This window comes from Polyergus mexicanus, unplaced genomic scaffold (assembly GCF_030449975.1).
Source record: "Polyergus mexicanus isolate NDT 795.1 unplaced genomic scaffold, iyPolMexi1.0 SCAF_10, whole genome shotgun sequence".
NCBI lineage: Eukaryota > Metazoa > Arthropoda > Insecta > Hymenoptera > Formicidae > Polyergus > Polyergus mexicanus.
The window spans coordinates 3,164,876-3,192,233 of record NW_027223330.1 but is presented as its reverse complement, the minus strand read 5'-3'; the positions used below and the strand labels follow the sequence as shown (position 1 = coordinate 3,192,233).

Below are 27,358 nucleotides of genomic sequence, written 5' to 3'. Positions count from 1 at the left end.
CAACGGTATAGATCGCGTTTAAGGCACTTTTCTTTACTATAACCAAGTATTATATTATATCGAGCAAAGGAGATTACTGCGTTGTTGTATCCCAAAACAAATCAATACTACTTATTTTTGGCAATAAATTAATAAAAATAAATTTAATTTTTACGAAACAGTCTTTAAATATTGCAATGTTTTATAAAGAGATGCACGAAGCATCACCTTCGACCAATATCTTTATCATAGAATTGATGCAACATAGTGTGTACTCGTTAATTAACGCTCTATTTAATTTGTCTGATTGCAAGATTATTGCTTTTTTTTTCTTTCTCTCTTTCAATTATTTCTATATATTCCGACCGGCTTGTGTCGGCATTCTAAAGTATCGGTTTGAAGAGAACTTTTCAGTATTTCATATCGAGTATGACGCTCGATGATATCTCTCACGGCATGGCATTTACACGGCGGATTTCGGCATGATACTTTTTAATATCACGCTCTCTGTCCACCGATGTTTCTCTGGCCTTTTTGAGAGGACAGCTTGAACATTTATTTCTAGTACAAATAGTGACTCGGTCATATACAAATATACAGGCTAGTTTTATATACGACAGATCTGAAAAACAAACTTGACATTTCAAACAAATTGTATTTTTAAGATGCAGAAGAATAATAAAACTTTGAATGAGAGAAAGATTGAGTGAGAGATGATATATATATATATATATATTAATATATTTTATTGTCACATAGATTATAGTCACAGATCTGCTTAAAGTATTAAAAATGAAAATTAATAACGATCTAATTATCTTTAAGCAGACATATTTATATTTTTTTATGTTCCTTTCTATATCTCTATCGATATATAAACATATTTAGGATGCATTACGTTTATTATTTTGAAAAAATTTGTGAAATTGTTATAAAATTATAAAATTTCTCTCTTTCCTACCCTCTCTCTTTCTCCCCCCCCCCCTCTCTCTCTCTCAAGTTTATTCGGAAAATAATTAGAACCATTTTGTGAAATTGCACGAGAATAAAATCAGGTTGCAAAAAGTATCTCGGATAAAAATTCAAAGTTTTCGGTGAATTCTCACAGAAACATTATTTATAGATTGCTACGTCACCGATATTCTATAGTCGATAACGATATTAATCTCACGCGGAAAACCACTTTCCAATCCGTGGTAGCATCGAATGCGCTATCGAATCGCGACAAATTCAAAGTACGACTTCTGGATTGCGGTAGATAACGAATGCGATTCTCCCAGTTCGATTGGCGAAACGATCAAATGGATTTAATAATATCTAAATTGCATCCCGCCCGCGCTTTTGCGAGAAAAGCCGTTAGTTTAATTAATTGCGAAAAGCAACAAAATTATTAATAAATTCTTTATTCGGCGCTCGTGGCAATGCATCCAAAATTTAATAATCGAATAAAGGTAAAAGGACTTGTAATTTATTTATTGCACAATGTGTAATTCGAGACGTCTCAATAACTAACATAATTAAATCTGGATTAACGAGAGTTCAATGCGTTGAGCAAATATATATCTGTATGTGTGTAACTCGGGTAATTTATTAAATATGATATTAACTTACACACATCCCGTACACATATATTTATAATTGTATATAGTTGAAAATATAATAGTATTCATATAATATTTTTTAAAGTTAATACAATATTATCAGAGAAAAATGCGAGGGAAGAAAATGAAAAAAAATCGCTTCCAAGAGAGATATTCGTATATCTTTCCTCGTCGTTTCCTTCGCTTGTTCCCGTTTGAAAACTTTTAAAGTGTTTAAAGCACCTTCATTTAACCAGAAGACGGGGAATTGTTGAGAATTTAAATTCGAAATGTAAACGACGCTCAGGACGCACACTTGCTCATTAAATATTAGTAAAACACTAGCATTCCTTCGGGGATGAGAAACGCAGATAATTTCAAACGTCATCCACCTTCTTGACCTCCGTTAAAATCGCGTATACACGATTTCTATGATCTAATTTAATATTATTAGTTAAATCGGAAAATTTTAGTTTTTTTCGTAAAATATTTTAAATACAATATAATTTATGAATAAAAACTAATAAGATATAAAATCCAAAAAAATCTAAATGCATAAAATGTAAAAAATCAAATCTAAAATGCTAATACGTGTATTAACTAAAAATATAAAAATTATAAGAAATTAATGTAATTTGAAACAAAAATTTTATGAAAATTATATTGATATGTCTAAAAATATAAAAGATGAAGATTTATTTATAGCGATACATTTTTTTTCTCTAGATATGTATTTATAAGAGTATTATCGCGTCAACCTACGCAATAATTATCGCTTCGACAAATGAAAGATACGATCATCGAGGAGAACCTCGTTATTCAAGTCGCGCGTCAACATTTCCTCATAAAATTTCCTCATAGATCATTCATATATCTTAAAACCCGCGCGTATCTGTTTGCATTCTATACCGCCACTCGAGCAAGGTTGACGAGATATAGAATAGTCGAACGGATGAATGGTGGATTTGAGAGGAAAAGCCGGAGGTGGAAAGAAGAGAAACGTGTAGTAGGAGGAAGATGGAAAGACGCGCAATCTTCGTGGAGAAGGCGGCAAGAGAGAACGGGAGAGACGGATCTCATTGTTTCCCGACCCACTTTCACACGAAGGGAGATTAACAGAGTCGTGTGTATCCAACGACGGATTTTCCGGCGTTTGAGCCTCCAAGATGGAGGCTGCAACTGCAGCTGTATGACAGATACACCGACTCGCACAAGTGAGTGCATCCCTTCGGGCGACAGCACGCGACATACTTGCGTCCCATTCGTTAAATTGTCTCTGTTACCTTATTGTCTACCCGTCCGTTTCAAAATTGCGGATGCTGTAAATCTCGTCGCGGGAGTGAATTTTAACGAATATTGGTTTAAAAGAATACCGCGCGCGATGCAGAAGATTACTTATCGTATCCAGAAATTTTTTTACGCAGTCGCATTCATTAACGAGCAGTTTTTTCAATCTTGTTAAACATAAACAGTTCTACAGATTAATTATATCTTTTTTTTTCCCCCCCATTTTCTTTGAACTTATCATTTCTAAATTAAAATGTATTTTTCTATGCTGGAAAGTTAGTGAATATATTGAATTAATATCATTATGCAAACTTTTTTAAATGCTACTTTGCAGTTTATTCTTACCATTTTAATTTCTTATTCAACTCAATTTTTTCGCGCACTATACCTTAACGCACACATGCTGTTTTTCATTTGCTATTCCGTTCCATTCGTCAAAAACGGGAGAATTAATAGCGATATCGTGCGGAGGATAGGTTTCAAAGAGATGAATGGATCGGGCCGCATTGTACGTCGATGCGTTTTCGAACAACGGAAGATTAACTGCTCCAGAAACTGCATGCGATACGATGCATTTTGCACGATTATCCTGCGACGAAATGATATATCTATGCTCCGACGTCTTTCGAAATTCTTTACTTTTCACAATCGACGAACGAAATCTTTTTGATCAGGGTAATGGACGGGAGAGAAGAGAATGGAAACACGAGCTTTCTTTCTTTTAATCTTCAAGAGTGCGATTATATAGGAGGTGTACATAGTCTTTTGTATCGTATTAATTTAATGTTGATTATCTAATTGCAAAATCAATTATAGGGGTCTTAGAAATTCCAATCATTTTTAATGTATAGTCTTTAAAAAATGAATTATTGATAAAAGTACAATGTGGTACACAGGTGCCAACGATAAAATGTTTCTGCTTCCATAAATCCATGAATTCGTAAAGTTGGAGAATAGGTATTTGACGTTTTTCCCATAAATGATTAAGTGAAACAGATACAATAATACATATTGAACCATATGATTTGTACATTACGTATTTTTCGATTCTTTAATTTTTAATCTTTAAACGCTCTATCCTCGAACAATTATCTACAATTTTATTGAATATCGAAATTTCTTAGTAACTCGATACGACTACATCTTCCGAATTATATTTGCATAAATCTTGCTAACTTTTTTCTTCGATAAAAAAAAAAAAAGAAATTCTATCGCACGTTATTTGAAAAATTCAGCGCTACTTTCATCGAGACTTCTCTTCTGCATATTTGCGATACGATCTCATATTTATAGATTCGTCAAAATATTTTTTTACATCATATCTCGTCTTCCGTTTTCTCTGTCTCGCTTTCGTTCGATTCCACGTTCACATTATTAATAACATGTCCAATTATTAGCGATGTGCCTACCCTACTTTCGCACTCTTTCCCATCCATCTGGTATTTGCAATCAGCAAGCGGAAACCACATTGGCAGCTCGGCAGTCGTTGCCGTTGACGCTCGTCGAAACCGGATCGTCGACGAAGGACGAAAATAAGCGGGCCGTATTGCAACGAATGCAAGAAAGAGTGGGGCTCCTATCGGATTGAAACGATATTGGGTGCGCATAGCCAACGACTTCGTTGGCACCGGTTGTGTATGCGTGAGATAACGAGCTGCCGATCGATACTTCATCAACCGACGAAAATTTAATTTTCAACGTAGAAATTCATTAATGAGTTTGCGCCGTGTTGCAAAAAGAGAGACGGATAGATTTATTAGTAGCGCAATTTAATTATCATTAAATAAACTTTAAAAGGGATCAGATATTTCATTTTAAATGGTCTTCAGCACATTCGAAATGATACCGTTAAGTAAGTAAAGTTTGCGTCTTTCGATAACACAAGGATAATACTTATCGCGCGACTCGCGCCGAGCTTTACCCGCGCGACAATCCAGGGAATGTGTATCTTTTTGAATTTATCTTCCGCAGAACAAACAATGCACTGGTTCGCGCAGATCGGCGGTGACGAAGATACCCTCGCTTTGTCAGGTATGCCCTCGGGTTGATCAACGTGTTCCGATAACGTTTGTGCGAATGTGGTTTGAATTTTTTTTTCTTTCTCTCCCTTTCTAGGTTTTTTTCTTTTTTTTTTTCTTTTCTTTTGCGATGTTAAAAGAACGGTCGCATTCGATTGTTCGTCGAGGATCAACCGAGATTGTATTCCGATTCGTTGCATAACATAACGCATTCATGCGCAAAGACACATTTAATCTTACAAAATCGTTGATGAAATAAAATGATGATGTATCGTGATTCTATTTTTTCCATTATCAAAAAGATTTATATGATATATATGCATATTATATTATACTAATAAAAGATTAATGTGTGTTCCTATGTGCAATTCGAAAATAAAATGATGATACTACCGTTAAAAAGACTAATGCTATCTGAATATATTTGTCCCCGTATTAACACCCTTATTTAACGGAAAACGTGACAACTCCTGATGTAGAATTTTATTTGCCCAAGGATCGGATTCGACTGGCTGTAAATACGGCATGAAGATCGTACAATCACGTTCGAGTGTTAAATGTGTGAATGTGGAGATCGTGACATATGATACATTTGTTCTGGCTGCTGACCACAGAATAATGTTGGTCGTTGTATTCCCAATTGCGTATAGGTCTGTCAAATTGCTGTAATCGGGTTGTTTAACAGAGCCGATTTCAAACATTTTCATTGATTTTTCGATCGTTGCCGAAAGTCATGTAAAACGAATCCATTTTGCAGAATATCGTCTAACAAAGCTAATATGTCATGTAATTTGGCAATTGTTTAATGGAATGAATATTTGACACACGATTGTTAACACGTCCCAGTTTTAACGCTAATCCTTTGATGCGTTTGTGAATCTAACAAAGGCTTATATATACTCTGTTTAAATATAATAATGTTCCACACTATTGTGGGGAAATAAACTTTCTTGTGAACTCTGAAAACGTTAATGATTTATTTCACGTAATGAAATATATTTTCCTGTAAATTCTAACGCGCGCTGTTTCTTGCATTTTTCCTGTCAGGATTTTTTTTCTGATCCTGTCAGACATAATACTGAATATATAAAACTTTCTGCGTAGTGTTGAGCTAACAAGGTCTTGATCCATATAATAAGGTCTAGCTAAATGCGACACGCAATTTTTTCACTATTACGTAGTTTGCATCCGCTTTGCAAAAGCTTCTGCGCAGCTAATTTTTTAATATCGCATTTAATAGAAAGGATTTTATTATATATCGTGGACAGCGATAACTTCGTTTTCCATCCTATTTATAAAATAAATGCCGTCTGCGACTGTAGCGACTGAACCTTAAAACGGTTCGCTGCGATCTTTTCATGCAGTCTGATTATTTTTTTAGAAGAAATGGAAAGGCAGATGAAAGTTACACGAAAGAATCGCCGCTTAAAAAAATGGGATTTCTCATTTTATATAAAACAGAAATATCATCACACGCTATTAGAAATTAAATTAGGATATAAATAGAAAACATTGCTTCAAGCACAATGCATTTTAGCACACTAATATCGAAATAATAATTATATAATTGACATCTATGAATTTATTTCATTTATTTTCTTTTTTACTTTATCTTTAATTTATTTTAATTATTTCATTAATGAAATTTTATATTTGAATGTTGCAGAAAAGTTTGAAAGACAGAGCCTTCTGATATTAAATAACTATTGACACTAATATCAAATCACGGCATATTCGTTATTTCTTCTTTGTCCTCAATCTTACCGCATTAATTCCGTCAACTATACGTCGCACGTAACTACTCACTTTAATACTCACTGTATATATATATATATATATATATATATATATATATATATACATGTACATAGTACCATATACACAGATATCTATCAATATTCATGCCTTTATCCATTCGTTTAGTCATTAAATTCATTCGTTCATTCATTCATTCATTCATTCACTCAATTATTCATTAGTACGTGCTGCAAATGTTACAATTAATCTCGAATCTTACGTGCACACGCACTCTCACTTTCTTCTCGGCAGATGTGAAGCGCCGGCGAAGTCTCTACGATGAGGATTCCCTCGACGGCGATCGTCCTTATGAGAATGAAGGTACCAACGTTTTCAAGGGCATTGTACAGACCATTTTCCTTTTCTTCTCACTAGACTCCTTCTCTTATTTCGATGACGCTAACGAGTCATCAGTTTTTAACACTTTCGCATTTATAACATTTATAGTTTTAACAAATAACGGTAGTTATTACTCATTCTGCACATTATATCTGGTAATAAACTGTAGCTTTATTCATATTAGATATACTTAATTTTTAAGACATTATATATGTATAATATTAATACAATGTTCTAAACAGAACTATTTTATTTTGCATTGTACATTTTGTAAATAGTTTTTTTTTTTATCTTGATGTATAAACTCTCTTTTTTCTAGTGAGTAGTGAAATGAGGTCAGCACATTTCCCTAATTATTTTATTTATTATACTCCCCTGTCTTATTATATAATTTATTTGTGATAGTTAATTATTTATGAAATAACATTTATTTTTTTAATTAATGTTAAATTTTTTTATTTGATTATCTATTTATATTTATTGCTTAATCTCTTTATCTCATCTAATATAGCGCAATATTTTTGATATAACTACGTTATTGTGTGTGTGCAACATAAACTTATCTGGTAAAATAAATTAAAATTATTTAAATTTTCCGATCGCATATATATTTGTTTTTCCACGATTTAAGATAATCTTTTTGATAATTCTGTAAACTTATTAGATTCTTATTTAACTTGTTGAAATTTCTAAATATATAATCGAATAAAAATGTGATTATGTCACATAACTCTTTAAAAGAAGATGCGTTTATCTCTAATCGAGTTTTCTATGAGCTCGTGAGAAGCCACCGGTACAAACTAGTCGTTTGTAACTAGTTTAAACGGACGTAAAATGAATACGTTCTTTCGACGTGACTGTTCACAGGACGGGAGTCGACGGGAAGCTCGAAAGAGTTGGACAGGGCGAAGCTCGTCCGCGAGAGACAGAACGAGGAGCGGCAGCGGAAGTTGGAGGAGCTCAGGCAGCAGGCCCTCGCCGCGCAACGCTTCCGCGAGCAACGCGAGGAGGAACGACGAAGACGCATCGACGAGCTCAGATCGCGTGACAACGACAGGTTTGTTGGGGCCGAATTCGAGATTATTTTGCTCACGGTTACTTTAATTCGAAGGATTCGAAAATCATATTGCATCGCGCGAGATGAGAGTTTTATTTTATTTCTCTTTACGCAGACGAAATCAAGTGGAGGAGAGAAAACGGCTGATATGCGAAGCGGAACGAGAGAGACGGGAAGCGATCCTTCGCAAGAATCAGGAGAGAGAGGCGCGTATCGAGGCAAAAAGAAAGAACGAAAGATCGCACATCGTCTTCGCGTTCGGCAGCTCCACACCGCGAATGCTGGAACCCGCTGACACCGGCGGCTCCACTTTTTGGGGAACTCGCAAGGCTACTTCCACCACTAATGTCATGATGTTCTCCGCGGCGCAACCTCTCACCAGGAGGTCCTCCGAGCGGGAGCTTGACGGCAGCAAAAAACGGGCCACTTCCGCCGGCGGACTCGATCGGAAGCCCGGCGAAGGTGAGTCGATTTATATTTCTCCATATACCGAAGATCGAATTCACCAAGGTACACCAAAGAGAGCAACCGAGAAAAATCGTTGATGAGCATGTAACTGTACACATCGCACATGGAAATTCGATTAACCCTTTCAGCGCGTCATGTTAAACTTGCTGTATGCCGCTTGAATGTTCTATTTTACGAGAACAATTCTCGAGGGAGAAATTCTCTAGTAGATTCTGATAGAATCTCGAGTATTTCTGAATGATTTATTTTCGTATTCTACATTTCGATTGATCTATTACATTTTAATCAATGTAATGTTCATGTAATAATTTTATTCTCTAGAATTCTGTTATCACGAATGTCAATATATTTTAATTTTGATTTTTAATTAATCTTTTGCCCCTTTTTTTGGGATAGTAAAATTTTTTACACACGTACTTGCAATTGACCATAAATGTAATATGACGCACGCCATATTTCATTTATCACCGAGAAATTGAAACGTAACGTGTATATAAGGAATATCTCATAAAATATATGCGAAATATATATACACGTAATATGAAATAGCCGGGCAGCAATGCTGAAAGCGTTAAAGGCTTTTCCGTCTTTCGCACACGAAGTGTGAATAATACACACGTTGCTATTGCACCGTGCACCGGTGGAATGCAAATTAATGTTTGCCGTAAATTCAGTCGAATCAACAATCAGTCCTTGATGCGAACACGCACGATGAACGGCTCGGAAGCGGATTTGGTGTACTTCCATGTGAGTATAAATACGAATCGAAGCAGGTAAACTATGTTGTGTATCGTAAAACGGAAAAAATTAATAGAGAAAAATCGGTTGATTAATATTAGTCAAAGCATTTTTGAATGAAATATGTTTTACAATGTTCTTTCGTGACTTAATCTTTTTCACGGATTATGTATTATTTGTTATACAAATCTCTGAGCACGATGTGTGTGTGTGTGTGACAGATTAATGAAGCAAAGTATATCATCATCGCGCGCATTAAATTCTAAGGTAGTTAAATATCGAAGGGAAAGATTATAATGTGTAAATTTGTAAAAAAAGGATAAATTTTACGATTCCAAAGAGAATAAATCGTGTCAACGAATTATAACTCGTTCCCTTTGCCGTTGCTTGCTCCACCTTTTTTGTTCGAACATTCGATGTATGTATCGATGATTAATGTTTATCGTTCGGATTTACAATCGTTCTTTCTGTCGCGGATTCACGTGGGATATATCATTTCATCGCATCATCGTTGCGAGAATATTTCTACGACACTTATTCCAATGCTCAGAGACATCGAGCTACCCAGATAAACGGCACAAGGAAACGGCTCGCATCTTGTCGTAACCCATACTTTACGCACGGTCGCTTCCGATATCTTTAGCAATATATTTTTCTTAGTGGCAATCGATATCATCGTGCACAAAGTAGAGAGAAACATCATCGGTGAAGATGGACATGTGACAAACAAAATTTTCATAGCGTACTCGTTGTGAAAAAATTCAGCCTGTATTTCTTGCCACTTTATTATTATAATATGGAAAGTAGTGTGGAAAGAGATTTAAATAATTGATTACGTCTAATAAAATATATTAACAATTATTATTATTATTACTGAAATTAACGTAAAATAAATAATTAAATTATTTTGCTATAAAAAAAAATTGCCCGATTTATTAAATCGCGCGCATTTATTTAATCTTAACCGTAAGATTCTGAGATTCTGCTAATTTGCAATAGTTTTAAAACAGTTGTTATAAATCAATTGTTATAAATCGTATAGAATTATTGTCACGCAAAGTTTCTCTTCACGATTATACGAAGTCTATACCACGAAGCATGAAAGAACGATTCTTCAGCACTGATTAGAGCCTGTAACGTGACCTTCTCAGCGTGAATTTTACTTGTTTAAAATTTTATTTTCAGGTTTATACTCTATAGCTTATCCCGTGACAATGTATATTCTTGTGACAGTGTCCCTTTAAATAAAATCGAATCTATGTATATGTGTATTTCTTAGCTTAAGATTGGTTTGACACAGCGAGTCTTGAGAACGTTTTGAATTCCGCGATATAATAAGTTGCAAGTTTTGCTTTTTAACGCGACACATTTTTGTGCCTAGTTTTTTTTTCTTTTTTTTTCTTATTTACACTATACACAGATTACTTGATCAGCATTTATCCCGAAAACTACGCTACATCTTCATTCATTCTTTCCTATGCGCAAACATGTATTTGTTTACTTTTTGTTTCAAAGAAATAACATCTTGAATATTATTAGAGAAAAATCAAAGAACATAGAATATACATTTAAAGAAATTAAATAATAAACTTTAAATATAGGAATTACATTTCCACTCCCCCTGTATATTTTCTCTTTGCTATCATCTGTAATTATCGGTGGTGGTTTTGTAAAAGGAATGTTGTATATACCATATTTGAAATAAGAAAGTACGATTCACAACTGTACCTAACTTATATGCTAATGTAGTCATGCTTTCCCATTCTACTTTTCTCGTTCAATCGCCCGATCTTATTTTTCGCGGAACACCTAATATATTTGCGTTGCGTTGAATGGTTTGTTTGCAGATATGAGAATGTCCTCGTCCATGTACGAGGTGTTCAATTGGAATTCTAGCCCCGATCCCCCTTTAACTCCTGCCAAGCATAAGAGAGCCAGCCTCTCTCTGCCCCCCACAACCGACATCTTTGCCGTCGATGATAAGTCTGATAGCGACGCTAGGCGTCCCATGATTCAGCGGGCTGCCAGTGGTGAGTCCTGATGTCTCGGAAGCCTGCAAAAAAGCTGGAAGAGATCTTCTCGTCGTTTCACGAATGAAAATTATCGACCCTTTATCTCTCGTTTTGTTTGAAACACTCATCTCAGACATTCTTCCTTTCTTTCTCTCTCTCTCTCTCTCTCTCTCTCTCTCTCTCTCTCTCTCTTTCCTTCTACATCATTATATTTTTCTTTTACTTCACTGCATACTTCTACCAGCGCATGCCACGTTCATTTAACATCGTAAGAATATATTCCCGCGCACTTTCTCTCATTAATTGTCTTGCAGTTTCCTTTCCGTAGGTTGTATGGTATTGGTCAGGTGGATTTTGCGAATTTTTCGAGAAACCATCATAGATATTTGAACAAGACTATGTGGCAGCCAATATCACGCAACAATGCGTATCGTTAATTCATCCTATCCTCATCTGATCCCTGCTAATCTATTGTGTTTTTAACGCGGATAAATCACTAGACACTATTAACGTTTAATTGCAAGTAAAATCTTAGCTGGTCTTGTTTTAATATATAATTGAGTTTACTTATTAATAAATTTTATTAATAAATAGATTTGAAATGTGCGACTTGATGAAAGCGATAAATTTATGATGTAGAGAAAAAAATTTAGGAATTATAGGAGCGAACACTTACATAATACACAGTTGTGAGCAAAATATCTCTCAATGTACTTTCGCATTATCTTTTTACACGTCATAGCATGAAAAGCAAAGCAGCACCATTTATGCAAAAAAAAAAAAAAAAAAGAGAGAAAAGAAAATAAAAATCTGAAAACGTCAAAGTGTTGATGCGTCGTGGAGAAACTCTTTACTCGAGTGTGTCTCCATCGAGCGAGCCGTGTAATCGCTGCGCGGATCGACGGACCGATCGCTTCGCAATACGCACAAGGCAGGCAACCCTAAGCGAGATTCTTTGCAGGTGAGGATAGCGATGGCGGCACACCCAGCACTCCGACCTCGGTTTACCTGCGAGTGAATAGGCGACGCACCGATCTCATGCCGACGATACCATCCCCGCGCGACGGCCCGCCGTCGACGGCACGCAGTTTCAGCGCCAAGGCCTTCACACGCTCCCCAGGTAGGACTTACTCCATGTCCAGGCTGGACCAGCTGGCGCAGCCTAGGAAACGCGCGACCGAGCAGCAACTCGGCACGCTCGCGGAGCAGCGGCAGCAGAGCCAGCCTCTGCAGAGCGCTTCTAGCATGAGCCGCAGCATGTCGCACTTGGCCGCGCCCGGAAGCACCAAGAGCCTCAAGCGCTCCGATAATTCGCGTAGCATGGGCACGCTGCCGGGCGCGGCACCAATGCCCAGACCCACCCGCGCTGAGAGATTGCGCCGCAAGGCCCGCGAACACCAGCAAGCCCAGCAAGGTAAGTGCGCGTGACCGTGCACTCAACTCGACACCCTCGACTTAATTTCCCATCATAAATCGAGCTTCTGTACAAATAGCCAAATCCTTCACATCTTTTTATAAACCACCGATAAATTCCCTTTTATACTTGCTTTAAGAAAGCGTAGATTGTATTATTTTTGACGTTGCAGATATATAGGCGAAGTAGTTAAGTAATAGCGATGATATATTGCATTCTTTTACATGTATCGTATATTAAAATTTCGTAAATTTATCTCGCAAGAATATATAGAGTCGCTTTTCCCTAATCAGCCTTTCTCAGATTTAATTAATCATTCGTTTCGCTTTGTACTAATTTTCTTGCTCTATACAGTCGGATTCATCGCTTAACAATAAGCTTAATCGTAAGTTAGATCGCTATTATGGTCTTCGAATTGGGAGCGTCATCTCATAAGTATAAGTTTAATAAAAGACAATATACATGAATGCACTCGTTGTATCTAAGAAGGAAATCTCAACGTGATCTGAGTTGGGTGCACACATGCATGAATGAGCGTAAAAAAAAATCTTTGTGAATCAATTAGGACAATCAACTTTGTTCCAAGGCGTGAAGATAGAAAAAAAGGCCTTCTCTATTTCTTTTCTTCTAATTTCAAGCCACAGAATATGAGTTATTCCAATTTTACATATATATGCGCTTTTACATCTGATGACTAACCCATCGACTTTTTCGAAAATTTCGATATTTTTTAATATTAATATGTTACTAGTAACAAATTTTCTTGCCATTTTTAACATTAGGAACCAGTTGCATCAAAAAAAAGGCTACTTCTATTAGTTAAGAAATAATAATTTTCTTTACCAATTATCTACATCTAATAAAATGCGAAAGAGGAGAGATTAATTAAGCTCGAAATGATTTTAATGCAACCGGTTCTTTTATCTCCAAATTGATTAACAAAACGCTCCTACTAAGGAAGATCTCTCAGCGGCTTTTCGGTACCAAAGGTAAAGGTATGAGTTAACGTTTTGGTAAGCTGCACGTTTTCTTTTATTATTATTATTATTGTACTACACGTAACTTATCTCGCAATTCACTTAATATTGTATTCGTATTTAGTGTGCAATTTATTCCTAGTTAATCCATTCAATTATGCAATTCTTTCACCCCCTCTTATTTTACGCAATTAAAACTCGATTTCTCTCTTACTTTTATTTTGGCTTATTCTTTCGTTTCGATTATTTTGTTTACTCACCGACAGCATTTGAACACCGTGGTGGCGGTGTTTGAGATTCCTTACGATGTTCACCTGCTGCACTTTGCGTTCATCACAACACAAGCAAGCATAACACGATACAATCTCGATATAGAGCGTAAAAAAAAGAAGAAAAAAAATTTAAGAACGGGAATTTATTCGCTGCGTCGATACGTTTCTGTCGAAAGATAGAAACGCGCGATTGCGTTCAATCAATGTAAGAACAGATCAACAGATATACTTACCTTCGGTGGGTGCGCATAGGTATCCGCAGCGGCGAAGTGACGCCCAACAGCCCGTCCCGACCGCACAGCTCCATGAGTCAGCAGAGCGCCAGCAGCATGGGCAGCAGTAACGTCAATCTGCGTACCCGCATGGCCGCGTCGCGCCGACCGCGGCCCGCTTCTATTGCCGGTACCGGTGTCTCGATCACAGAGAAACACAGTGAGCATGCTCATTTTACTTCTCCATCCACCGACCCTTTCAGGTCGCCGAGGATTGGGCGGAAACCTAAAAAAAAAAGAAGAAAAAAAAAGAAAGAGAAACAACTCATGAAAATTAAATTCTCGAAATTATGATGGATATTAGAGTAAATCGAGAAAAAGGGAATATATGATGAACAAGTATATATTGTATTTATCTCTAATCTAAATTATATATATTGTTACACATAAATATTGAATAAGCACAGACACAATATATACATAAATATATCCTGAAGGGGTTCGATATACACACGGTGTGTCATACATATCAGGTGCAACGAAAAGAGACAGTATAAAAATATATTTCGATTTTATATGAAATTTTTTCTTTATATATCTCTCTTGTTCTCTCTTAAATAATTTATATTTTTGTAAATTTACAATTTTATTTCTTTTTATAGAATTCTTTTTTTTTTGGTCATCCCCAACTTCTTGTGCATATAATTTCTAATAACGACAATTAAAATTGCACATATAAATACTGTATATAAAATTGTATGAACGTGCTTACATAGAAAAGAAAGTATCATAATTGCTCTGTTATCGCAGATCTAGTGGGCGACGTGAAATTAACGAAGGATTCAAAGCCACCACTGCCAAAGGTCCATAGCACTCCAAAGAAACCTTCTACACCCAAAGTAATAGAGGTGAAAAAACCGACGGAGAAATTAATCAAGAACGCCAAGTCATCACCGCGAATAACTCCGAAGGCGACACCTCTGCAGAGTCCCGGCGTTGAGCATGCACCGCTCATCCGTGAAACAACTGCGGAGATTATAAAACAGAATGAGGATAGGGAGGCGCAGGATGTGAAATTGGAGGACAAGAACGAGGAAAAGAAGGATCAGGGCACCGAGAAGACGCAGGTAAATTGTGTTCTATATCGATTCCTTGGAATAAACAATTTTATTCTGTATCTTCGAAGCGAAATAAATATCTTTTTTTCCCATTTTTTGATAAACTTTTTTCAAACAAATAATTATTGTTTACGGCATAATAAGATATACTTTTGAATTGTATTTTTAATAACAGGAAGCGAACATTGTTGAATCCATGACTAACGACATGAAAGTAGCGATGGAACCTGTGTCGGCAAGCAAACAAGTCAAAGACGAAACTAATTTAATGCAAGAAAATTTGCCAGACGTTATTATGGAAGAACAGCCGAAAATCACTAAAAGAGAGGAGAACAAGCAAGAGAAAAGATCAACGGATACAACTGAAACTAAGCCCGATGGTGAAATGGACGAACAGATTGATATGTCAGGTATGATTAATCAAAACTTTATTGAAGTCGAACGATTATTTGTCACAAACTTTTAACAATGATTATTAATAGCGGTTATCTATTTTATTGATGATTCGCTTTACAGCTTCGATGATAGCAAAAATCAGAATTACTACCGAAGAGGAAGCCAAAGCAGCTTTGGCTGAACGTAGGAGATTAGCTCGAGAACAAGCAGAACGAGAGGCGGAATTGGAACGTCAACGACAGGTGATCTATATAAATCAATTTAATATTAAACGGGCTTGGCCTTTATATGTCTGTTAACTTACCAATAATAATTTTTGCAGGAAGAAGAAGCGCGTCTGGAAGCTGAAAGATTGCGCGCAGAAGAAGAGGAGCAACATCGTCTAGAGGAAGAGACTATACGCTTAGCTAATGAAGCACGAGAGGCAGAGGAACAGCGATTAAAACAGGCAATCGAAGAAGCTAAGCGTCGTGAGGAGGAAGATAGACGAAAAAGAGAAGAGGAAGCTCGTCAAAAACAAGAAAAAGAAGAAGCAGAACGCAAGGCGAGAGAAGAGGCAGAAAAGTTAGTTTGAGAAATCTCTTTTCTCTTTTATCCGTTTCAAAAATTCATGATAGAATTGTATATAATAATATATCTACATATATTTAAATTACAGACAACGAATTGAGATGGCTGAGAGGCTTAAAAAGGAGGAAGAGGAACGCAATGCTAGACGCAAACGAGTGGAGGCGATCATGCTTAGAACAAGAGGCAGAAATCAATCCAATACATCTAAGGTAATATTAGATATTGACTATATTACTAAATTAATCTTTTATCACACACACACACACACACACACACACACACACACACACACACACACATATGTGAGAATCATTTAAATTAATTTTATTTAATAAACTTGTAAAATAAACGGAATGTCTTACTAAAATAAATTGATGAAATTAAAAATAATTTGTGTTATATACATATGTACATATATATGACAAATATATGCACAGGGAGAAGGTGGTGACGGTGACAAATTGAAGGAAGATAGTCCTAGCGATGAGAGCAAACCGGTGCTGGGCGGCAAAGGTGACGACGTCATGACAGCCAGTTTAATTTCCGAGGCGACTCAGCAATTTATCAGCGGTGAACAACGCGCGCATCATACTGAAAACAATCTGTCTACGCCGGACATAGTACACAATGGCACGACGCATAGCAACGGTATTAACGAAAACAAAATTGTATTGGATAATAATCAGGGTAACGTTGAAGGGGAGTTGAATGGTCATCATACAAATCATGGAAACGATATCAACAGTCAATCGATTACGCTGGACAATGCTACTGTGTAAGTATACTAATTCTAAATCACGGATTCGTAAACGCGCTATTACCGTCGTTCACCGAGAGCCGAACAAATCGTATGCCTCTTCTCATTAGATCGATGGACAATAATATCCCATAGTAATCGCGAACTTTGCTTTGATTGCGCATTTAATTGGGCATTGAAACATGTGATCTGCGACGCGATTCGCTCAAGTTAGTTCACTTCAAATTAATAAATGCTAAAAACATATGGCTGCTAGTATTCTATTATTATCCGCGATCGAAAGGCATATATTAAAATATATTGAAGAAAAAATATTATATTAACAAAATTAATTTTTGTGTAATCTTATAAAGTATCTCATAAGCATAATAAGATGAATATATTCCAAGCAAATTTCTATTATATTTAATTAATCAGGAAGAATAATCAACAAAATAGATGATATATCGATTACTTGAAATTAATGTTTTTACAGGACATAAGTAATTGCACAATACTAGCCACTATACTATTCATCTAAAAATGGACTGAACATTGGTATAAACGAAAACGATAATGATTGCATAGCTCGATCACGAAAAGAATTACAGCGTATATATATCATACATGTAAGATAGGCTGACTAAAATTTGCGTTAAGAGGAATCATTTTCAAAAATATTGCATGTAAAACTTTTAAACACACATATTTACACCTTATAGATATTATTTACGCATTATAGAAAATGAAAAAATCAAATGGATGTTCTATATAATTTAAAATCACGAAGAGCGTGCCATACATTAAAGATATTAAATTAAACATATTGTACGATTTTATTTGTAAATAGGCGTGATGAAGGTTTTAAATCGCAGTGAACAAATTATTGCACCACGAACAGATTTATTATTTTGAGTTTTAGATTTGTACATGTTAGATTCTGAAATGACAATTATATTTGAGACTTTCTTTATAGTTAAATATAAAATTGTTAAATGTATTCTTTAAGGTCTTTTTAATCAAAGGCAATCTGTATATATAATGAATTATGTTATTCAAAATATATCTTGTAACGTCAGTTAATTATACTAAAATGAATTAATTAAGTTTCAAAGTTATATATATGTATACATATGTACACATTATATATATATATATATATATATATATATATATATAAATATTATAGAGTTATCTAGTAAAAGGTTTACTGCGCTTTCCTGAGATTCCCTATAAAGAAACTGCCTATTGATATTAATTTCACCGAATATTTATCGCTTTATAAATATTATGAATGACCAGGCATATTGTACATTGCAAAAGTAGCCAGAGCAACGGTTGACGAGTATAATAAGCAACGCCATTGCGAATCACTGTTTATAATACGGATTATAGCTGCACGATTATCAACGTATTAACTAACAATAATATACGCGACTAACATTATTAATAATAATGAGATTGCAAGTATGAGAATGTATATTATATCATTTATTGTAATAATTTTAAAATAATATTTTATAATTGATATTTAGCTGTGTACTAACGACAAATATACTATTTTTAGCTAGGATTATCAAAGATATCGGGAATTAGTCGCGTACGTACTTCAATTATTTTTAGGTATTATGTCAGCGAGTTGGAAGAACGTCATGTAATATTGTACATGAAGCATGAAATCGCTAAGAGAGTCAACAATACTACACAGTTAGCATTAAATCACACGACAAATAAAAGTGTACATAATGTAAAGAGAGACAAGCAGTATAAATCTAATGATTCATTGAAACGTTTTGTTTTGTGATTTCACAACACATTTGTCAGCTCAGTAAGGATGAATCATGTAAACATGACTTTCGCAAAAAAACAGAGTAATAATGATATATCGCAGTTGCATTATAGGAAAGGCAATAATAACAATTAATATTTTTATTTCATAATATTTAATAATATATATGATAAATATATCATCTTTGCTGAGTATTTATATTTTTTTTCCTCCAATTAGATATTAAAAAATATTTTTCCGTTTACTGACACATTGTGTATATCGTAAGTGCGATTGTGATTTTCGCAACAAACTCTGCAAATCACCAATGCATGTTACCAATTAACATTGATATGGTGTGGCTTGTTCTTTTCCTTGCACAATAATTGTCTGTGACCCTCATATGCTTGTGTATTGGATACCGTCGAGTGATATATGTCAACTTACTGCCTACTTTTGCTATGTACTATTTATTTCCACACGTTTTTCCGATATAATACTTTTCCGCAATAAGATGTCTCTTTATACATATCCATACTATATTCACGTATATCACGTATGCTACACAAGGTACCGGTACATCGAAAAACAAGAAAAAAGGGGGTAAAACGCGACATGAAGTTTTTTGTTTCGTGTATTTTGACTCGATGAGTGACCTAACGTGATACAATTTTTTATGTAATTAAATTCATATTTGCTATTTTGCTGTAATAAGTTCTTATGATTATAATCTTATAATTATAAAAAGTTCACATATCTCTTTAATTAACTGGTTCTTGTAGTATTTTATTTAAAAAACCTGTTGCGATACATCGATGAAATATTTTGTAACATGTAGTTATTCCAACAATTTTTTATTCGGCAATATACAGATTTATGTCCACCACAAAGGACCGCAAAAGGTTGTGGCCTACTTTGGTTAGTACTGCTATAAAAATAATTTCTATTAGATTGAATCGCTTATGCGATAGTTGTTTTGATAGTTTTATCAAAACAATTGCCTCTTGTGGCATTTAAAGTTCGCAATTTGAGAAGCAGTCATATGATATATGACATAGAAATACGACTGATGCATATAATAAACGCTTTATATTTATCCATATGTTTGTAGCTACCTTATCTAGCTTTATATCGTTCAGTTCAATGAAATATTTTTAAATGTATCTAGAACTGCGGCTATGTTCCTGTTCGACAAAGTCCAAATTAATTTCGTTTTAATGATTTAACTATCTGATGTCAACGAATCGCTCGCAGTCGGCTTAGCTAATTTAGCGGCAGCGATTTCGTGTTAGTAATCGTGGATAGTTGCTTAAGTCGTAGTCCCTAGTCGATTTGTCTGGCTGTCATTTAGTCTCTGTATTTTTTTCCTTTGACTGGTTTTGTAGCAAGCAAAACAACGTGACCAACAACCTGTTAGACCTGTCGAGCTTCGATACTCTGAGTAATAACAGTAGCGGCTACGATACTGGGTCGATACTCGAACTGACACCCAATCTGGCAAATGAGGATACCCTCAACTCCAACCTGAATCCGGCAGCGATGCCGTTTACCCCAATGGGTTTCGTACCCACTTCCGCTAACGCCAACGTCAATCCGTTCCAAGACAATTTCATCAGCAACAAATCACAGGACAACAATCAAGTACCAGGTATGTAAATGAAACTCTATTTAGCCATATGCAGAATGTCTCAGGTTTATTGAAATATTTTTATCATTATTACTTTTTTTAATAAAAGATATTGATTCGTATATTAGATGTTTTGGACCTCTGTATTACTTATAGTTAAATAGGCTATATCACCTTAATCGGGAAGATATTTCTGAAAATTGTATTAAACGCTGTCTGCTTCTCTTTTTTTGTCTGCAGATCTACTCTCATAAAGTGTCTCTTAAATGTTCCCGGACAAATGGAGGAGAAAGTAATTGGTTAATTGATAGCCAAATTGCTCGTGACGAGCGATACACACAGAACGAGACGTCGTTTCTAATAGTGTAAATAACCGCTGTCGCGCGCGATGTATCGTTTATGGAAAGAATATCTAAGTGGAGCGAGAAAGGGCGCCGCATTAGACGAAAATCATCTCCGGACCTCACGTATCGAGTTTTGAGAGTCCTAATCGGAAAAAGGAAAGTGTAAAATAATATATAATATTATTAATTATTATATTATGCAACAGCAAGTGTGGACACTCAATCAAGTGTGTCGTAGTACGCTATTAGATGAATATAATTTTTGAAAAGATCTTTGAAAGGGATTGAGGCCTATTTGTAACACATCATTTTCGAATACACGGACATATTACACAGTAACGAATCGACATGAAATTAATTTTTTTTTCATATATACATACGATTTCATTCTTACCATACATATACGTATGTAAATTACTAAGTAAAATTTTCAAGATAACTAATCGATAGAGACGAAAGAATTTAGAATGGCGCGAATTTAGAATGGAAAGAATACAACTGACGAATAAATATAGCACAAGAAAAAAAAAGAAAAGAAATATTGAAGTCGGATTAAACGTTGAGAACGTATCTGCCAAAACGACAGATTAGAGAATGTCCCTAAGATAAGAGATAGCATAGCGAGGTACTATCCTGTAACAATTTCATGATAGACGAGTGGATCTAAGCGCGTTATCGCATCTGATACGAAAGACATTCTACGGATACGACATGGAAATAAATAACGATAGGCAGAGAGAAAAATACTTTCCTTCCATATCAGATTTCGGGGCGTGCGCTCACTAGTCAAGCAAGTCTTATTATTTTCTTTTCTTCTCTTTCTTTTTTATTGTATTTCATTTAGAAGGCCTACGTACCATTGGTATATTCTAGGTTTCCGCTAGACACTTCGCTATTGTTACGTTTTTTCGTGGATTGAGCATAAATTCTCTAGCTGTGATGATGACGATGATGATAATGATGATAACAATGAGGATGAGCTGAGTGCTTTGTGAGATAGCCACTTCATAAGTTAATAAAGTGACGATCTAGTAACGTTAATTGTAAGATTGTTATGCGAAAAAATGTTGCGGATGGGATTAATTGCGTTTTACTCGACGAAGAAAAATAAAATTGATATTACGCAATAGTAATGTGTAATACGACATCGCTGCAATATATAAACGTCCGTGAGATGCGAATTATTTATCATTATTTGCACTATAAAAATATTACGATGATGGTATCGGTATAGCATATTTTTTATATTTTGTGCTTATCTTATTGCAAATCGTGCAATATCACGTAGAATTCGGCGACAGATTATTTATAATAAGGATAGTGAAAGGAATTTTGTTATTCCGGTTTTATTCAGAAAGCATGTTCGAGAGAGACGATTATCAACACTAGAGAGAAAGATAGAATTAGTGTATGGACTTTATGTACCGTTTGTTATTCAATTTTTCTCGTACATTTGCGCGCGAGATATTCCCTTTCCCTTTCCCTTTTCTTCCTGTTTTATTTTATGCACATTTTATCATAACTGGCGTAGAGAAATCACCAAGCTATACATGTGGTAAATTGAAATAAATTGAAATTTTTTCATCACTATCGTTTCAGTTTAAATTTAAGCTTCTCCTTTATTCGCGCATTTGTGTAATGTTATGACCTGTTTTTCGGGGATCGGGGAGAGATTCTCTTGTCCACGAATATCGATACATTTTCTCTATCATAAACTTGATATGTATTTTTATCGACAGTTATTGATCGTTTTAGATTGTATTATTGAGTGTCTTTATACAGATGCATGTTACATTGCGAGTCACACTATTCACGCCAAGAATATCTCAAAGCAAGAAAAGCATACAGCTTGAAATGACAGATATATTGACATGTTTTGTCGCTTGTTCTCACACGAGAAATTGCCTCTGCGTTTTGTGTTGTAAAAATTTCTGTAACGAGCTGGAATCGCGCCGTGGTTCGTTACAATTTATTATATCAAGTTATTTATATTAGTCCCGTTCTTCTTTTTCGACGAATATATTTATTAACCGTTTGAACACCGTATATTACCCCTACATCTCTCTCGTGTACACATATATAATATTTTTATTAGATTTGGTTGAGAGTCTAAAACTATTAAAACTATTCTATAAGAGAATACATAATAATAAAAAAAGAAACAAATACTTGATATTGTAAAAAATGCTTGTATGTAATAAATACTTAATATCAGAATATGTATTAATTTTGTATGTTATCTCTCCTTTAGTTCCTCGTGATATTTATACATAATTATTTTATCTAATATTAACATTAATTATTGCTCCGCACTGGGGAATATCGGCGACTTCGCCGATTAGAATCAACTGCAGTTGCCGCAGCCGTTTGTAACGACATTTGTGTGCGAACACTCCTCTATCTCTCACCGCTCTACAGACCTAACCGAAACAGATTCTCCCCTGGTAATGTGAACTCGCAAACCTCACCCGGTGAAATATGGTACACGAAGATGCATCACGGATGCAACTCGTTTCTCGAGTCTCACAGTCGCAAAAACTAATGCTCGTATTCTCACGCTTCTCGTGAATGCGTTTCGATGTGCAGTTTCTAATGGACGATGAGGAATAAAGGTAAAATCTTTATTCAATTTTTAATGTCTTTTATAAAAATTGAGATTGCTAATAAAATTATTAAGATAATGCTAATATTAATTTTTGTGTCATTAACGCAATAAAATACCTGCTTGCCTGCATAACCGTTGTCCCAGTTTAATGTTAATACTATTAAGTGTATAACGGCAGCTGGAAAAGCGGACAGAAGCGTTTGTTTACTTCGTTTCTTTGCGAGAGAGGCGAATAGTAGAAGTTGTAGCCCTCGGGTTCGTATAATTCGGCGTTCTACCGGCGTAAATTAATTAATCAAACATAATATGAGGGCTCCTTTTCCCGCGTTATTACGGGCCGAGAAAGCGAAAAGGATCACCCCTGGGGTGAAATGAGGATTTTGGATACGCGTGTAGCATCCTATGTGAGTCCAGTGTTCCAGAAAATTAAACCGCAGCGCAAAATTAAATCTTTGCATACGATATCGCACCATTTATAAAGATAACATTTATAATTTGTGACGCAAATTTATAATTTAAATATAAAAATGGTATATATAATATGTTGTATATTTATATTTTGAAAATATATATTTATATATTATATATGTGTTTGTGAAATATATACATTTTAAAAAATTATTCTCTATTCTTTTTAAGTTGAATGTTGATAAATAAAATGACGTTTCCGATGCATGTACAAAAAACGTTACAAGAGATAAAATTTTTAGAAAGATAATTTATTAAAAATAATTCATCTTTTACCTTGTTAACATTGAGAAAGTACAACAACCGATGTAAAATACGCTAATTGATTAGATCCTGGTTTCGCTAATTCGAAAACGAAAAAATAGCCATGTAAACTTATGGACCGGTCTTCCAACGCGAATAATATTGTTCGCGCAATTAAGGCGGATGCGCGACACTAATTCTTCGTTTAACCAAATCCGCGGTATTAATTCCGTAAATAAATTTCGCGCAGCCTCCACGCAACGAAAAACGCGCATTCGCTTAACGACGAGGGTGGTCTACGAATATTGTAATTTATGAACGGAAGAAATATTCCCCTGTGTGTTGCGACGTTTACTTTCTATATGAGATTATATGTTTTTCTTTGCTCCCAGCATTTAAATTTTCATTCGCTCAGACATTGAATTATATAAAATAATTATGTTAATCTTTATTATATTTAAATTATTATAATCCTTTGTTATATAATTATTGCGATATTTATAGTTTATAATTATTTTCTTATTATTATTTAGTAATTCTTTTTTGTGTGAGAATTATATATATATATATATATATATAAATATATAATTATATTTTAATGAATAGAGACAGACAGACATTAAGTTAATAGAACTTATTATTTATATACAACCCTCCACGAATTCTCATGAGTCATTCCCCAAAGTACCTATTATACAAATGTCTTAGATCGTTTACTCTAATGACGGTTAATATGTCCTATTTTGGAAATGTCAAGCGGCCTCACGTTCCGCGCCTTCGAGGAATACGATGAAAGGGGTGGTTAAAGGCTTTCGCAGTTTCAGGCGATATAATCCACCGGTCCTGGACCGGCACATTTGCGTTGCAGCAGTCGGGGAAACGAAGAGGAAGGGAGGTGGCAAACGGAGGCGCGTAATTTGCGGGTTGTAATACCGCGCTCGTCGTTTGTAACCTGTTCGGGACACGTAAGTACAACCAAGAGAACAGCGCCGGGGAGAGAAGTAACTACGTAACCGCATCGTCTCATTGAAGGGGATGTTTTCCCGGTTTCGAAACGGATGTAACTACTCTACCGCCCGTCTACGTGGCACCTCTGGAAAACGCATAGGGGTACTCGATCACCGCTTCTTGCGGTACCGTGGCTTCAGGATCTTGTCTAAATAATACATTACAAACGGCTGTTTAACATTACGTGCCAGCCGGTCCTGGCAGACTGTTCGCAGTCACAATCCGTTTCCATTTAATTGCCTCTTCGACGACTTCCTAGCTTTTGTATAAAAAATAATTAAAGAGGCTTATAAAAAGAGAGAGAAAAGAGATATGATCTTATATAAAATTAAATAATCTAAATAAACATGTATATTATTCAATGAATAATTAATTGAAAATTTATTCTTCCCAACTGAGATAACGGGAAGATAACTGTTTATTGATGATTAAGATGATTAAGATTATACAATGTTATGGAAATTATGTAATTCACCGAGCAACGGTTTCGAATACATTAAATTTAAATCTTCCATTTTATTAATACATTAAATTGCAGTAAATGTAAACGAGAGATCAAGCAACTCTAGTATTTAATTTAAAATTCATTACCGACTCTATTCGCTCGCCGCGAGTATATCAGCTCCAGAAGTAACAATATCTGAGAAAGATATTCATATCTCACGCAATGCTCGTGCGCTTTAGAAAACTGAATTTAGGAAGCTGCGTCGAAATATATTCTCATTATTTTATCTCGGTTCGAAGGAAATAAAAGACAGGTAAGGAAAGAGAGGCCGCGGGGTATTTGGAACGGGTTTCCCGAAAAATTCAAGTGAAATTCTCGCGCTTCGATTTACGGACATGCTCGATTTAGCGGATGGCTCGACAGAAAAGACGAAAAGGATGCAACTCAGTTCGGGAGGAGGGGGAAGGAATGCATTCATTTTGCACGGATCATAAGGTCTTCTCTCGCGCGCGATGCAGTCGAGAGAGGAGAGAGAGAGAGAGAGAAGGACCCGGGACTCCTTCGCCGAGGTTACTGCACTTCGGGGACGAGTTATACTTCCCATCAGCCACCAGAAATTCTCACTCGAGCGTTCTCCGGTGAATTCTCGAGGAAACGCGAGCTCCTTTCGCAAGGAACGCAGCTGCGAGATAACACTCCATGGTTTAAATTTTCGAATACGCTATATATTCGTACGCGTAAACGAATTTGTAAATAAATTATTAAAAGTGTTGCTGCAAATCGAATAGAAATACATTTAACGATTAATCATTTTTAAGTTGAGCTTCTATTAATTTGGGAAGAATATATTAAAAGCTGCTATTTTTAATAATTTTACATTTAAATATTCTTTTCTTGGGTAATAACTAGTTTTAAAGTGAATATCCTCGTAAGTTAAGCAACACAGCTGCTCTTAGACAATTGTATACCGCAATTAGGATGTAAAAAAAATTAACTCTTTCACAGCAAAAAAAAAAGATAAAAATTTGAGGAAAACGAGGCCGAAGAATCTACCATCGCACCGAGGAGGGTGCTTGAAAGCGAAATGACGGCCGGAAGAAGGGCGAGGTGAGAGAAGGTACGACCGAACAAAAGCGAAGGTACTAAAAGGGAAGAAAGAATTGGTTTCGCGGACGAAGGCGCAAAAAGAAAAGCGCCGCTTTATGAAAGCATTTTTTTGACTTCCCACGCGGACAATACTTGTCCCGCTATCCTAGAAAAATATACCTGTTTTATATAAGATGAGAAACTTCTGCGATTGCAGAAGGATTGACCACGATTAGTGTCTGACAGTGATATCGGGACAAAACGTTTCGATCCTTTCGTTCTATCGGCTACTTTTTAATCGTGCCGCGTCTTAAGATGTCTTTTTCTATCATTCCTCTCTTCTTTTTTGGCGTAACAAAGACTCAATGTGCCTTGACTCTACAATCTCTGGTAGACGGAAAATTATTGTTTTTGACTTCATACAAAAACTATCAATGATAGGATTATAAATCATTAAATTAAGTATTAATTCGATATGAGAGATACCGTGGTAAAAATTCCTCATGTATTATTAATAAAATACTTAGAACAAAAAATTTCTCAAACTTCTTATCCAATCAAGATATTTCAGTATATCGCAATATCTCAATTCTCTTGCATCGTGTTCTATTATTTTCGAATAAATAATACATTTTATTGTTATATTTCTATACGGCACAGAAATTTGCGAGATTAGCAGATGATTACGGCAAAAAAGCTTGGATAGGAATCATACATTTATATCGTTCCAAATCGCGATTATTTTTCCCTTGCGCATGGTCGGAATGCTTTTCTCGATGTATGAATTCATTTGC

The 27,358-nt window shown here is 35.3% G+C and overlaps 1 protein-coding gene across 35 annotated transcripts in view; it reads left to right on the top strand.

The window, feature by feature from the left end:
- Window positions 1–22,875, top strand: part of LOC138936797 (ensconsin) — a 139,045-nt gene extending 116,170 nt beyond the window's left edge. For 15 of the 35 annotated variants that reach the window (XM_070302499.1, XM_070302494.1, XM_070302495.1 and 12 more), the window contains 15 exons: window positions 4,818–4,877; window positions 6,914–6,982; window positions 7,868–8,057; window positions 8,173–8,519; window positions 11,111–11,293; window positions 12,237–12,395; window positions 14,191–14,370; window positions 14,961–15,277; window positions 15,444–15,678; window positions 15,785–15,906; window positions 15,987–16,228; window positions 16,323–16,443; window positions 16,672–17,009; window positions 20,124–20,386; window positions 20,606–22,875. In XM_070302499.1, the coding sequence (XP_070158600.1) occupies window positions 4,818–4,877; window positions 6,914–6,982; window positions 7,868–8,057; window positions 8,173–8,519; window positions 11,111–11,293; window positions 12,237–12,395; window positions 14,191–14,370; window positions 14,961–15,277; window positions 15,444–15,678; window positions 15,785–15,906; window positions 15,987–16,228; window positions 16,323–16,443; window positions 16,672–17,009; window positions 20,124–20,386; window positions 20,606–20,619 (2,840 nt within the window). In that variant the 3' untranslated portion in view covers window positions 20,620–22,875. Of the gene's footprint in view, window positions 1–2,324; window positions 2,774–4,817; window positions 4,878–6,913; window positions 6,983–7,867; window positions 8,058–8,172; window positions 8,520–11,110; window positions 11,294–12,236; window positions 12,690–14,190; window positions 14,371–14,960; window positions 15,278–15,443; window positions 15,679–15,784; window positions 15,907–15,986; window positions 16,229–16,322; window positions 16,444–16,671; window positions 17,010–17,466; window positions 17,971–20,123; window positions 20,387–20,605 lie in introns of those variants that run through there. The other 20 variants (XM_070302506.1, XM_070302509.1, XM_070302502.1 and 17 more) reach the window with 8 other exon arrangements.
- The last annotated feature ends 4,483 nt before the right edge of the window (window positions 22,876–27,358 follow it).